Below are 12034 nucleotides of genomic sequence, written 5' to 3' on the forward strand. Positions count from 1 at the left end.
CTATGCAGCATCAGGGTCTATGTATGTTTTTGATTTAAAAATGATTTGATTTAGGCTTTAAAGTACTGAAGTGGAGAGGCATATCTTGAACTCTTTATTTGTGTTCAACATGTTCTTTAAACTATAATCTGCAGAATGTACTGTGTCACTGTCATTTCCTGTCTATTTCCCCTCCCTGTTATGGTGCTGAAGAAGTATTATAGATGCTTATGTGATTTTAAGGCAGAACTTGAAGAGAGAGCAGAGGTTTCAAAGCTTAATATAAAATGTTTGCTGAATGACAACTTAAATCTTGTGTCCTAGATTTTTGGCCATGTTGTGGCCATTTGCCATGTTTAGCAAATTATAACTGAGAAACTGTGATGTACAGATTTACAAAATCACCAAGCCTTTCTATTGTTGTAATCTCTACTGTGTGTCTTCTCACGCTTTAGGAAAAAAGTGATGGCTCCCCTGGTGATCTGTTGATCAAACAGACCCACAGTGACAAGGCCACTATTCAGGCCACTGATGATTATGCCCATCGGGTCAGTATTGATGACAAGTTCAACCTGCTCATCAGCAAGGTCTCACTTAAAGACCAGAGGACCTTCACCTGCATGGTGGTGTCAGACATCAACCTGATGGAGTACCCTGTCTCTGTTGTTATTTACAGTAAGTTCACTAAAACCAGGAAATCCACTGATATTTAGGACATATAAGAGTAGTATTACTTCTTGAAGATGGTTTTAAACTTATAGAAAAGCTTGAAACTGCCACCATGCCTTTGTCCTTTCATATGTGTCTACTGATACAGAACATTTATTCATTGTTGATCCTTACAAATTCATTGTCTGATTAAACTTAAATAATCTATTTTTGGGGCAGGATTTGTTGAACAATGAATATTGTCATGTTGCAAGCTGTCAAAACATTAGCAAAATGATTACATTTGTCTTGTTCACGTTGGTCAAGGATATATGGGTGACATTTGGGAACAATTTTTTTTATCCACTATACAGATAGTATAGTGGATAAATGATTTATGATCATTTCTGATCATAATAGTGTAGTCGAGCCTTACTGGAAGATGGACCCCATCTTTATCCACTGTGGATTTATACCATTTGTTCCCTCCTGTGCTTTCAGAAATATACAGTCAGTCATACAGCTTGAATATCAACAACACAAGGTGTTTGCAGCTAAGCATGAACTGGGCTGTCTACTTGTCAGATGCTGAACTTTGTCAGTGAAATATTAGTTTTTTGCCCCTCACTGTGCTTCTGCATCAGTATAAAGAATGCATATTGCCTACAATATGTAGTGATTCCAAAACCAGATCCTGTCCTTTTGTGTTTGCAGAGAAACCGTCATCGGTTCAAGTTAAGGACAAGTCTGAAGTATTGCAGAAGGACAAATCAATAACAGTAAGATTGATTACATCTTTCACATTGCAATGTGCTATACACTAAATGTGTGAAGCTGTCCCACTATGGCACATGAATTCCCCACAGGGAAATGTTTGATTAGCCTGAAGACACTTTGTTCATGAACTGCGGCACGTAAAATATCATGCAGGGAATGTAAATATTTAACCACTCAGTGAGTGCTGTTTGTCTACTTGACTGAGCTTATGAATTTCTATGTTAGGCATATAATAAAAACCGTTCTGCATGTGACCTGAAAACTAGTTGAGATTATTGCATAAGTTTCCTCTATGGAGTCTGGTTGGGGCACACAGGAAGCTGACCTGGTGGATAATTTACACAGTCCAAGAAACCTGAGGTGTTGCACAAAATTGAACACTTTTGTACATTTTTTAAACCTACACATTAGTTAGTTGTCAATGTATATTATCTTACTTCCTGATATATGCTTTTTTATATATAATCCATGATGGCACTGTATAAATTTCAACATTCAGAAAGTATTCAGACCCCTTTTACTTTTTTCAATTTTATTATGTAGCAACCTGATACTACAGTTGTTTAAATTCATTTTCTCATTAATCCACACTCTGTACCACATAATGACAATTTTAAAACAGAATTTTAGGAATGGTTGTAAACTTATTAAAAATAAAAAAACTAATATATCAGAGGTACAACTTAGTGTCACCCTTTTTTGGCCCAGCTACAGTATATCAGTGCTTACACAGTTAATGCACAGCAAAGCACACACTGTTCCAGGTTTTGTTGTTAAAAATAATCATCAAATTGTTGGTAGCTGCAAAGACAGATTTGTTAGTGTATTACCTTGTCTATTAATCAGAAAAAAATAATTTTATTAGAATTACCAGCCAGCATTGTTATATGAAGTATATCATATCTAGCAATAAACAATTTAGTAAATATGTATTACACCATGTGTAAATGTAGTTCACATGTACAATTTAACTGTTTTTCTGGGCCTCACAAACAAGAGGTATTGTTTTTAGTAACTACTGGCAGGAGACTGGCAATGTTAAAAATGTGAATATAGAGCATGGAGGGCTCTAACCATGTGTTTGATTATCCCTAGAATCTTTATTGTTCTCAGTATCTTTTCAGAAGTTGCTACATGCTGGAAAAAAATGGAGAGAATGTCAGTTTCTGTGGTACAAATATCATATGATAACAGCACTATACTACTTGGACTTCTGAAAGTCTTTGTTGTTGGTGATTATATAAGTATTCCACTAAAAATGTGTTTTCTTTTTTTATTCTTCTCAGTGATGTTTGAGCTTTACTTTGGTGTAGTGTCATTTTACAGAAGATTTCAACATTTATCAGCAGAGGAGAGAACATTTTTTGTTTCTCATATATTTCAATGTAACACACTAGATGTACCAGCAGGATTATGGCACCTGGAAGTTAGTGTATTATGGAAACTTAAAATCTCTAGAGCAAAACACTGATATTGGACTTTTAAATGAAATACAAGAGATCCTGTGCCCAGAAGTTAATTAATTATCTATACCCGCTTATTCCTAATTAGGGTCACAGGGATCTGCTGGAGCCTATCCCAGCTCTCTTTGGGTGAAAGGCAGGGGTACACCCTGGACAGGTCACCAGTCCATCACAGGGTCACATAGAGACAAACAACCTCACACACTCACACTCACTCCTATGGGCAATTTAGAGTCACCAATCAACCTGACATACATGTTTTTGGACTGTGGGAGGAAACCAGAGTACCTGGAGAAAACCCACACAAGCACAGGGAGAACATGCAAACTCCACACAGAAAGGCCACTGACGGGTTACGAACCTGGGACATTCTTGCTGTGAGCCAATAGTGCTAACCACTGTGTAAAAACTTGCCCAGAAGTTAAACTTCTGAAATCATCAATGTTTGAATATTCAGATATTTTGGATTTTTCCATAAGGGAGAAAGAATAGGTGTAACATTTATGCATATATGAAAAAATATCAATAGATCTATTAATTCAATTCAATTCAATTCAATTTTATTTGTATAGCGCCAAATCACAATACAAATCATCTCAAGGCACTTTACAAAAACTAAAACTAAAAACCCAACAATTCCTAATAAGTCTTTTTATGACTATTGTACTGATTGGCTGAAAAGATGTTTATTGTGACACATGTTTACTCAGAAGTGGAGGCTATAGTACAGGTAGTGTGGGAAAAGGAATGCCTTTGTGACTTACTCCTTATGTGGTTCATACAGAGTGCAGCTTTGCCAACCTTCAAGCCTGAAGATGTACAAACAAGTCAGGGAGACATTGTGCTTATCACACAAAAAGCAATTAATTCCTTAATGAGATAATTCTGATATATGTCCAATGTTGTCCTGCTATGTTTCTGCTAGAGCAGACACTAGATTATACAACTTTAGGATAGAGACATTGGAGGTTCTGTGAGCTATCATTTTTAGTGAAGCTGCTAAAAGCAGGTATTGTGTTGATATTTTTGAGCACCTTTGCAACTATTCTTTTTAGGTTGTAGTTTCCTCTATAATAATAAGCATCGACTTAAAAAACAGAAGGCAATGTAAGGACGGTTAAATTTAATTAACGTATTTGATAAGTTCTCCTGCATCTACTTTTAAGCATTGTCAGTTCAATTATATGAATTAAACTTGGCTTGTGGGTGTATACATTTGATGTCTTTTTCTGTTTTTTCCAGGTAGGAACATGTGTTGCAGCAGATGCAAACCCCGCAGCTAAAATCACATGGAAGAAGAATGGAAAGCCTATGGTAGCTGATGGGAAAGGTATCATATGTAACACATGCTGCTTGCTGACACACCCAGAAACTATCCAGCAGTCACACTGCACAAAATGCTATCATATGGAGAAAAAAAAAGAAAAAAAAGAAGAAAAAAAAAAAAGAAAAACCCACAAGGGTCACTGAAATAACTTGAAACTGACAAAAGTAATAAATAAAAATGTACTAAAAATTAACTAATGAAAATCAGACAGGGCAGCATGGTGGCTTAGTGGTTAGCACTGTTGTCTCACAGCAAGAAAGCCCTGGGTTTGCAACCCGTCAGGGGCCTTTCTGTGTGGAGTTTGCATGTTCTCCCTGTGCTTGCGTGGGTTTCCTCCAGGTAGCCTACTCTGGTTTCCTCCGACAGTCCAAAAACATGTATGGACTATTCTGAAGTGGCCTTTTATGAGCCCTGATCAAAATCGTATTGAAAACTATAGAAAGAGCTGAAACATGCAGTCTGGAGAAGACACCCTTCAAACCTGAGACAGCTGGAGCAGTTTGCTCACGAGGAGTGAGCCAAAATACCTGTCGATAGGTGCAGAAGTCTCATTGAGAGATACAGAAATTGCTTGATTGCAGTGATTGTCTCAAAAGGTTGTGCAACAAAATAATAAGGGTACCATCATTTTTGTTCAGGCCAGTTTCAATAGTTTTTTTTTTAATGCTTCTGTTGAACCACAATTCAAAAGCAATGTCTGATTTTCATTAGTTAGTGTTCAGTCAATTTTTATTTATCATTACTTTTGTCTGTTTCAGGTTATTTAAGTGAACATTGTGGGTTTGTCTTTCTTTAATGGAAGGGTACCAACAATTTTGTCCACGTGTGTATCATATTTACCCAAGACAAAAGGTTAAACATTAGACAAATATATCATTCACATCTTTATTTGTGTTTGAAGTAATATGATATATCATGCAACACCAGGACTAAAGAGTAAAAGTTAGGATTAAGTTAAGGTTAGGGTAAGTCTCCTTCAAATAAATATAACTCAATGTAAATGTTATCTGTCTGTTCCTATGCAGCCATTGTGATTAGCTCCAGCATGAAGCTGGATCCAGCCACAGGTCTATCAACCACCTCTTCCACCCTCCAGTATACAGCCACCAAAACGGATGCTGGCACAGTCTTTGCTTGCATGTCCACACATGAGTTGACCAATCAGGAGACTGAGCTGAACCCCTTATCTGTTCACTGTGAGTAGAATACTGCACCGCCATCAGGCTCCACAACTCTATTACACTTTGTATTTACTCTCTGGGATATGAAGTAGATTTTTTTAGCCTGTAAAATGATTTCTATCTTTCTTAACAAAGGACTGAACAAAGTCTAGTTATTTAATATGGAAGAAAAGCGGCATACATATTTGGTCTCATGTAATATGCATTTTTAGGCATAAAAATGCACAGAGGTGCACAGTATGGGCAGAGGAAATGGGTAGAAACTGTAGAAACTGCATCCAGCGGTGATACGGTGAAAAAGTGCTTGCTGAACTTCCTGTTGTGGTTGGCTAAAGTATATGTTCGGATTTGAGGGTTTTGGTGGAATAACGTTGTTTGTATTTCTGATTATATCCTTGAAATTTGAGGAGCAGACGGGAGGCTTGAATCAGCAAATGAAAGCAAAGATTAAAAATCCAATTTGTCAGTTGAGGTGACTTTTTTTCCCTCTTTATTCTTGTGCAGGCAGGGTGGCCTATGCACTTAGCTTATGTAAGGCTGACGGTCACCTTTTGAAATGTGATTGCTTCATTGTAGTATAAGGTTGGATCGATTCATTGTGAAAGTGATTTATTTGTCAGTGGAAGGTGTGTTTTTTGACCCTAATGCCACCTTTCTTTTCCTCAATTCCCCCTTTTCCTTTAACTGATTGATGAACCATCAGATCCATCTGAGAACATTACACTCCAAATTATGTCCAAGGGGCCCATCATTGAAGGCCATAATGTGACGCTTAAGTGTTATGCTGACGGCAACCCTCCACCCAGTTCCTTCTACTTCCACATCAAGGTCAGTCAGAGCCCAAACATCAACCTTAGTGAGAATGCTATTGTCTGCTCTGCCACATTGCATTCTTGTTTTGAGAAATTATTCTTTATCCTAACTTCTTTCTTCTTTCCTATTTATAATATTATATCACAATGAGAGAAGCCAATAGTACCTCATTCTCTTCCTGCCCCTCCTCCTCTCCTCTCCCACCAGGGTCAGAAAATGCTGGTGGAAAATTCAGACACCTACTCTTTGAATGCTGTCAGCAGAGAGGCTACAGGTGAATACAAATGCTCCCTGACTGACAATGAGAAGATGGAGGCCTCCCAAAGCATCATTGTTAGCTGTGAGTACTCTTGGCATATGCAGAGGCTTAACGTACAGTACCACAACAAAAAGAGAAATCACTGCTGCAGCAGACAAAAACTGTTGTCCTCACTTTGCCCTTGTCTTGATTCCAACAAATAGCTGCTTCCCTAAAACGTCTACATTTTCGTCAAATCAGGAAGTTGACTCTGATGAAATGGCTCTTAGTGTGCTTCTCAGGGAGTGCAACTGCTGGTGGTCAGGCAGATGAGGGGTGTGAAATGTTGCTTTTCATAACTACAGTAAAACTCACTCAGGTTGTCTGCCATTCTTTTGTTCTCCTCAGCACTAGGCGATGGTCTCCTGTAGCTTGTGATATAGCAGGGAGCCAGTACATTAAGTGAAAGGAATAGTGGGGAAGAACAAATTTCTGAGGTTACAAACGCGGTAGTGTTTGGGTGGGCAATTTTCCCTTCTGTCATTTAGCAGCCCTTCCTCAAATAATTACTCCCTTTTTTGTAGGTATATATTTCTGAGCCTTCAGTTCAAATGGGCCATATGATTGTATAGAAAAATTAACACTTTTGTCCTCATATATGCTTCATATTACATCTTTAGTGCATTTCACAAATACTAAAGAAAGAAGTGTTTTTTTGCTACCAACACTAAATTGAGTTTATGACTGAGAGAAGAAAAATGATAGCTCTCTAAATTGGAAATTGTAACACATTTTTGTGAGTGTGTGTTTCTGTGGCTCAAGGAAACATGTCCTCATAGAAAATAGTAATAATAATGGCAGTAATATAAATGTCCTCTAACAGGTAGCAGCTAAACATTTGCCACCTCTGTTAATTAGATTTTTTTCCCCCTTTCCTGCCAAAACTAGTGGATGAATTGGCACCAACGATGCTAGTTTTCTCAACAATGCACATGTATTCTGGGGTGGAAAGTCATCTTCTTCCACATTTACAGAAAGGAAGAAAGCAAAACTACACTTGACACCTCCACCAGCTCTTCTAGTGGTACACTGAGGTGTTCCCAGGCCAGCCAAGAGGTGTAATCCCTCCAGCATGCCCTGTGTCTTCCCTCCAGGGCCTCCTCCCAGTGGAACACACCCGAAACATCTCCCCTGGGAAGCACCCAGGAGGCATCTGAGACAGATGCCCGAACCACCTAAACTGGCTCTTCACAATGTGGACGAACAGCAGCTATACCCAGAGCTCCTCCCGAATGACTGAGCTCCTCACCTTATGTCTAAGGGTGTGCCCAGCCAACGTGCGGAGGAAACGCATTTCTTCTGCGTGTATCCAAGATCTGATTCCTTTGGTTACGATCCAAAACTTGTGACCATAGGTGAGGGTAGAAACTTAGATCGACCAGTAAATTGAGAGTCTTGTGGCTCTGCTCCCTCTTCACTGCAACGGACTGGTACAGCAACTGCATAAATGCAGATACCGTGCCAATCCATCTGTCGATCTCATGCTCCATCCTTCCCTCACTCGTGAAACTCCTTCACTTTAGGCAGGAGCTCTCCCCCAACCCAGAGAGGTCAATCCACCCTTTTCTGACTGAGAACCATGAACTTAGTGCTGGAGGTGCTGCAAAGAGCAGAGATGAGATCCTGTATCCATCAAACTGGACCCCATCTGACCTCTGACTGCACCTGCACCAAATTCTGTCCAGAAAAATAATGGTAACAAAGGACAGCCCTGGTGGAGTTCAACATGAACCAGAAATGAGTCTGACTAAACGTCAGCATTGCAAACCACTCTCACTCTGATTGTACAAGCACCAGACAGCCCACAGCAGTAGGCCCCGGACCCCATATTCCCTACTCCACATATACCGTTCCCCAACTTCCACATGGCAGCCAGGACAGCCCCACAACATCCAGAGCCTCGAAGAACTCAGGGGGTTCTCATCCACCCCCGTTGCCTTGCCACTGTGTGACTTTAGTGACTTCACCCATCACTGTAGACCAACAGTGATTGGGTGAGGTCCTCCAAGGTGAAGAGAGGTGCTGAGCGGTCAACTAATCACCACTTGGTTGGAGCTGGATCTGATGGTACGGGAGGAAGCTGGACAGACCTGGCATGCCCAAATGCATAGTCAGGGTGTGTTGGGAACATCTGGTAAAGGCACTTGTCTTCGACTCCCACCTCAGGGTTTTTCACATAGAGTCGGAATGGACTACTGTATGTTCCATGCTTCCATTGCCAAAGCGGCTGAATGGAGCTGTGGCCATAAGGTTGTTGGTGCCTACCGTAGCGGCATTCCTCGAGCCTTACTGGAAATAAAGGATGCTATCAGGATGAAGAAAGTCCTATCAAGACTGGTTGGCTTGTTTGACTCCCAAGGCAACTGACAGGTATCGACAGGCCAAGTGGTATGCGGCATGGGTGGTTGCAGAAGCAATAACTCGGGTGTGGGAGGAGTGGAGGCCATGGAGGAGGACTTTCGGTCAGCCTAGAAGGGATTCTGGCAAACCATGTTGACTCACAGCAAGGTTTCTGATTTGAAACCTGGCAGGGGCCTTTCTGTGTGGCGTTTGCATGTTCTCCACGTGCTTGCATAGGTTCTCTCTAGGCACATCAGTTTCCTGCCACAGTCCAAAAACATACATGTTAGGTTGATTGGTGAGTATTTGGTTTAGTGAGTCAGTAAGTATTTGGGGCAGCAGGATGTGTATAGAATTAGATCACAATAAACTACAATAAGTTTGTGTTCATGGTAATGTAATAACATGTTTCAGAGGAATAAAATTGATCAGACCTTGAAGTCACATCATATGTGTTTGTAGTAATAATTTCTTCTTGGTTTGTGGCAGTATATTTGATTTGCTGACAAAAGCTAAATCTATAACATGTCTTCCAGCTGCGGAAGCAAAATGTCACCTCATAAGCTTTTAACTACAGATTAATGTTCTTCTCAGGAAGCATGTAGGAGTCAAATCTTGCAGCTTGGATTTCTATATATTTTAAACAAGACTGTGCATCAGAGAATGTAATAGATCTAGCAAATAAGAAAATACTGTAAATGTTAACTCAGATACAATTGTTATTAAATGGTTTGTTTACAGATGTGTTTAAAAGAAATCATTTAGCTATGAAGAAAGTAGATATAAACGTGAACTCTCAGGAGAAATGTGTTTCTTACAATAGTGTTCAAGGTTACTGCATTAAGGCAGCTTTGTTGTGATAAGAAGCAGCAAAAATAGCAGACACTGCACTCAGCTTCAGCCAGCCATCTCACACAAAACCATGCATTTTCTTGTTTTGTCAGACCTGGACCTGAGTCTGAGTCCCACTGGGAAGGTTGTGAAGGAAGTAGGGGACACTTTGTCTGTAAAAATGGAGAAGAATGCTTCGGGTAATGCCAAAGTATCTTGGAAAAAGGTAATCAGTGCTGTGGTAAAGTTGGTGACCAAAATGAATTGGCATTGAAATATGGAACCATCTTAGTGTGCAAATTCTTTTAAGTCTGTACTCATACCTGTATCATACTCTGATATAGTGTAAATATAAGCTATATGACAATGAGTTCTTTTTTTTCTTCAACACCTTAGAAAATGGGTGGTAGTGTCAAGTAATTTTTTCTATACTGTGTCTAATAGGGAGATACAGTAGAAACACATGAAGGAAAACACATTATGCTACATTTGTAGGCTGATACATTTAGAAGTGTTTTAAATGGAAATGATTGTTGAAAGACTAACCTACAACCAAAATGAGAAATCCCAGTAAGTTACTGTAAAGAATATACAGGTTAAATTTGGACAATTTTAAAACCTAAGAAAATGTAAGGTAAGATGATTCTTGAGTTCTAACAGCAACAGCAAAAATTAGATATACTATGAGTAAAGCCAGTGATGAAATATTGATATTTCAGTCATTTCAAATGGTTGCAGTACTTTGAAACTGAGTTCAGAAATGAACATTCCAGTGACCCTGAGCCGAAAAATCAACATAGAAAATAGATAGATGAAACTGACGTCTTGCATTCACGCATTTATACGTGTCCTCGATAGTCTAGCTATGAGAGCAGCAGTTTAAGTGAAAATCAGTATGGGTGAAAAAGAAAATTCCCCATAATGCATTGTAACCCTGAAAACTGTTTTTCAGAATGGAAAGGCAGTGGAAGAGCCACAGTTTAGCAATTTGACCTATGCTGATGCTGGAGTCTACCTATGTGAGGCTTCCATGACAGGCCTCACACGACATCACAGCTTTGAACTGGTTGTAGAAGGTGAGTATGGATTTGTCATATACAACTCCTCTGCTGAACTGATTGGTACACTAAACGTCTAATCTAGTATTTAATAGTCTTGTTTTTTGAAGGGGACAAAGGAAAAGAAGAAGATAAACCTTCCAGGGTGAATGTTAGCAATTAAAATTCTAGAAACCAGAATATATAAGACTAATTTAAGGTGTGTGTGTGTGGGTGTATATATATATAAAAAAGAAAAAAATTCCCGTCTCACCCCTATGGGTGGTGTGTGTGTGTCTTCCTCAATCTCGGGTCCTCTACCAGAGGCCTGGGAGTTTGAGGGTTCTTCGCAGTATCTTAGCTGTTCCTAGCACTGCGCTCTTCTGGACTGAGATCTCTGATGTTGTTCCTGGGATCTGTTGGAACCACTCTCCCAGTTTGAGGGTCACAGCCCCGAGGGTGCCGATTACCACGGGGACCACTGTTGCCTTCACCTTCCACATCTTTTCTAGCTCTTCTTTAAGCCCTTGGTATTTCTCTTGCTGTCACTTGGGATTGCTACATCTACCACTACGGCTTTCTTCTGTTGTTTGTCCACCACTACTACACATCTGTTGGTGGTACATGCCGTGCAGGGGTTTGTCCTGCCATGATGGTTCTTGCTCTTCTTCCTCTGCATCGGGCTTCTGTTGCCTGAGATATTCACTAAGTATTCCATCGCTTGGGGCCATCTTCCTGATGTACTCATGGATCTTGGCCGTTTCATCTTGGATGGTGGCTCTGACGCTCACCAGTTCCCGGCCTCCTTCCTTCCTCTTAGCGTACAGTGTCAGGATACTGGATTTCGGGTGAAGTCCTCCATGCATTGTGAAGAGCTTCCTTGTCTTGACATCAGTGGCTTCTATGTCCTCTTTTGGCCAGCTTATTATGCCAGCGGGGTATCTGATGACCGGCAGGGCGTAGGTGTTGATGGCTTGGACCTTGTTCTTCCCATTTAGCTGACTTCTTAGGACTTGCCTTACTCTCTGTAGGTATTTGGCTGTGGCCGCTTTCCTTGCGGCTTCTTCTTGGTTCCCATTTGCCTGTGGGATTCCAAGGTACTTGTAGCTCCCCTCAACATCCGCTATGCTGCCTTCTGGGAGTTCAACTCCTTCAGTCCTGACAACCTTCCCTCTCTTTGTTATCATTCGACCACACTTGTCCAGTCCGAATGACATCCCAATGTGGTTGCTGTATATCCTGGTGGTGTGGATCAGTGAGTCGATGTCTCGCTCAGTCCTGGCATACAGCTTGATGTCATCCATGTACAGGAGGTGGCTGATGTTTGCCCCATTTCGCAG

General features: G+C 40.4%; 1 protein-coding gene across 2 annotated transcripts in view; it reads left to right on the forward strand.

Moving 5' to 3' along the window:
• The window catches only part of alcama (activated leukocyte cell adhesion molecule a), a 41682-nt gene that overhangs the window by 20834 nt on the left and 8814 nt on the right, over positions 1-12034 (forward strand). For both annotated transcript variants that reach the window (XM_026328669.1, XM_026328670.1), the window contains exons 3-10: positions 435-654; positions 1342-1406; positions 4110-4197; positions 5220-5390; positions 6079-6203; positions 6396-6528; positions 9771-9883; positions 10610-10733. In XM_026328669.1, the coding sequence (XP_026184454.1) occupies positions 435-654; positions 1342-1406; positions 4110-4197; positions 5220-5390; positions 6079-6203; positions 6396-6528; positions 9771-9883; positions 10610-10733 (1039 nt within the window). The remainder of the gene's footprint in view (positions 1-434; positions 655-1341; positions 1407-4109; positions 4198-5219; positions 5391-6078; positions 6204-6395; positions 6529-9770; positions 9884-10609; positions 10734-12034) is intronic.

This window comes from Mastacembelus armatus, chromosome 14 (genome assembly GCF_900324485.2).
Source record: "Mastacembelus armatus chromosome 14, fMasArm1.2, whole genome shotgun sequence".
In the NCBI taxonomy this organism is placed as follows: Eukaryota; Metazoa; Chordata; class Actinopteri; order Synbranchiformes; family Mastacembelidae; genus Mastacembelus; species Mastacembelus armatus.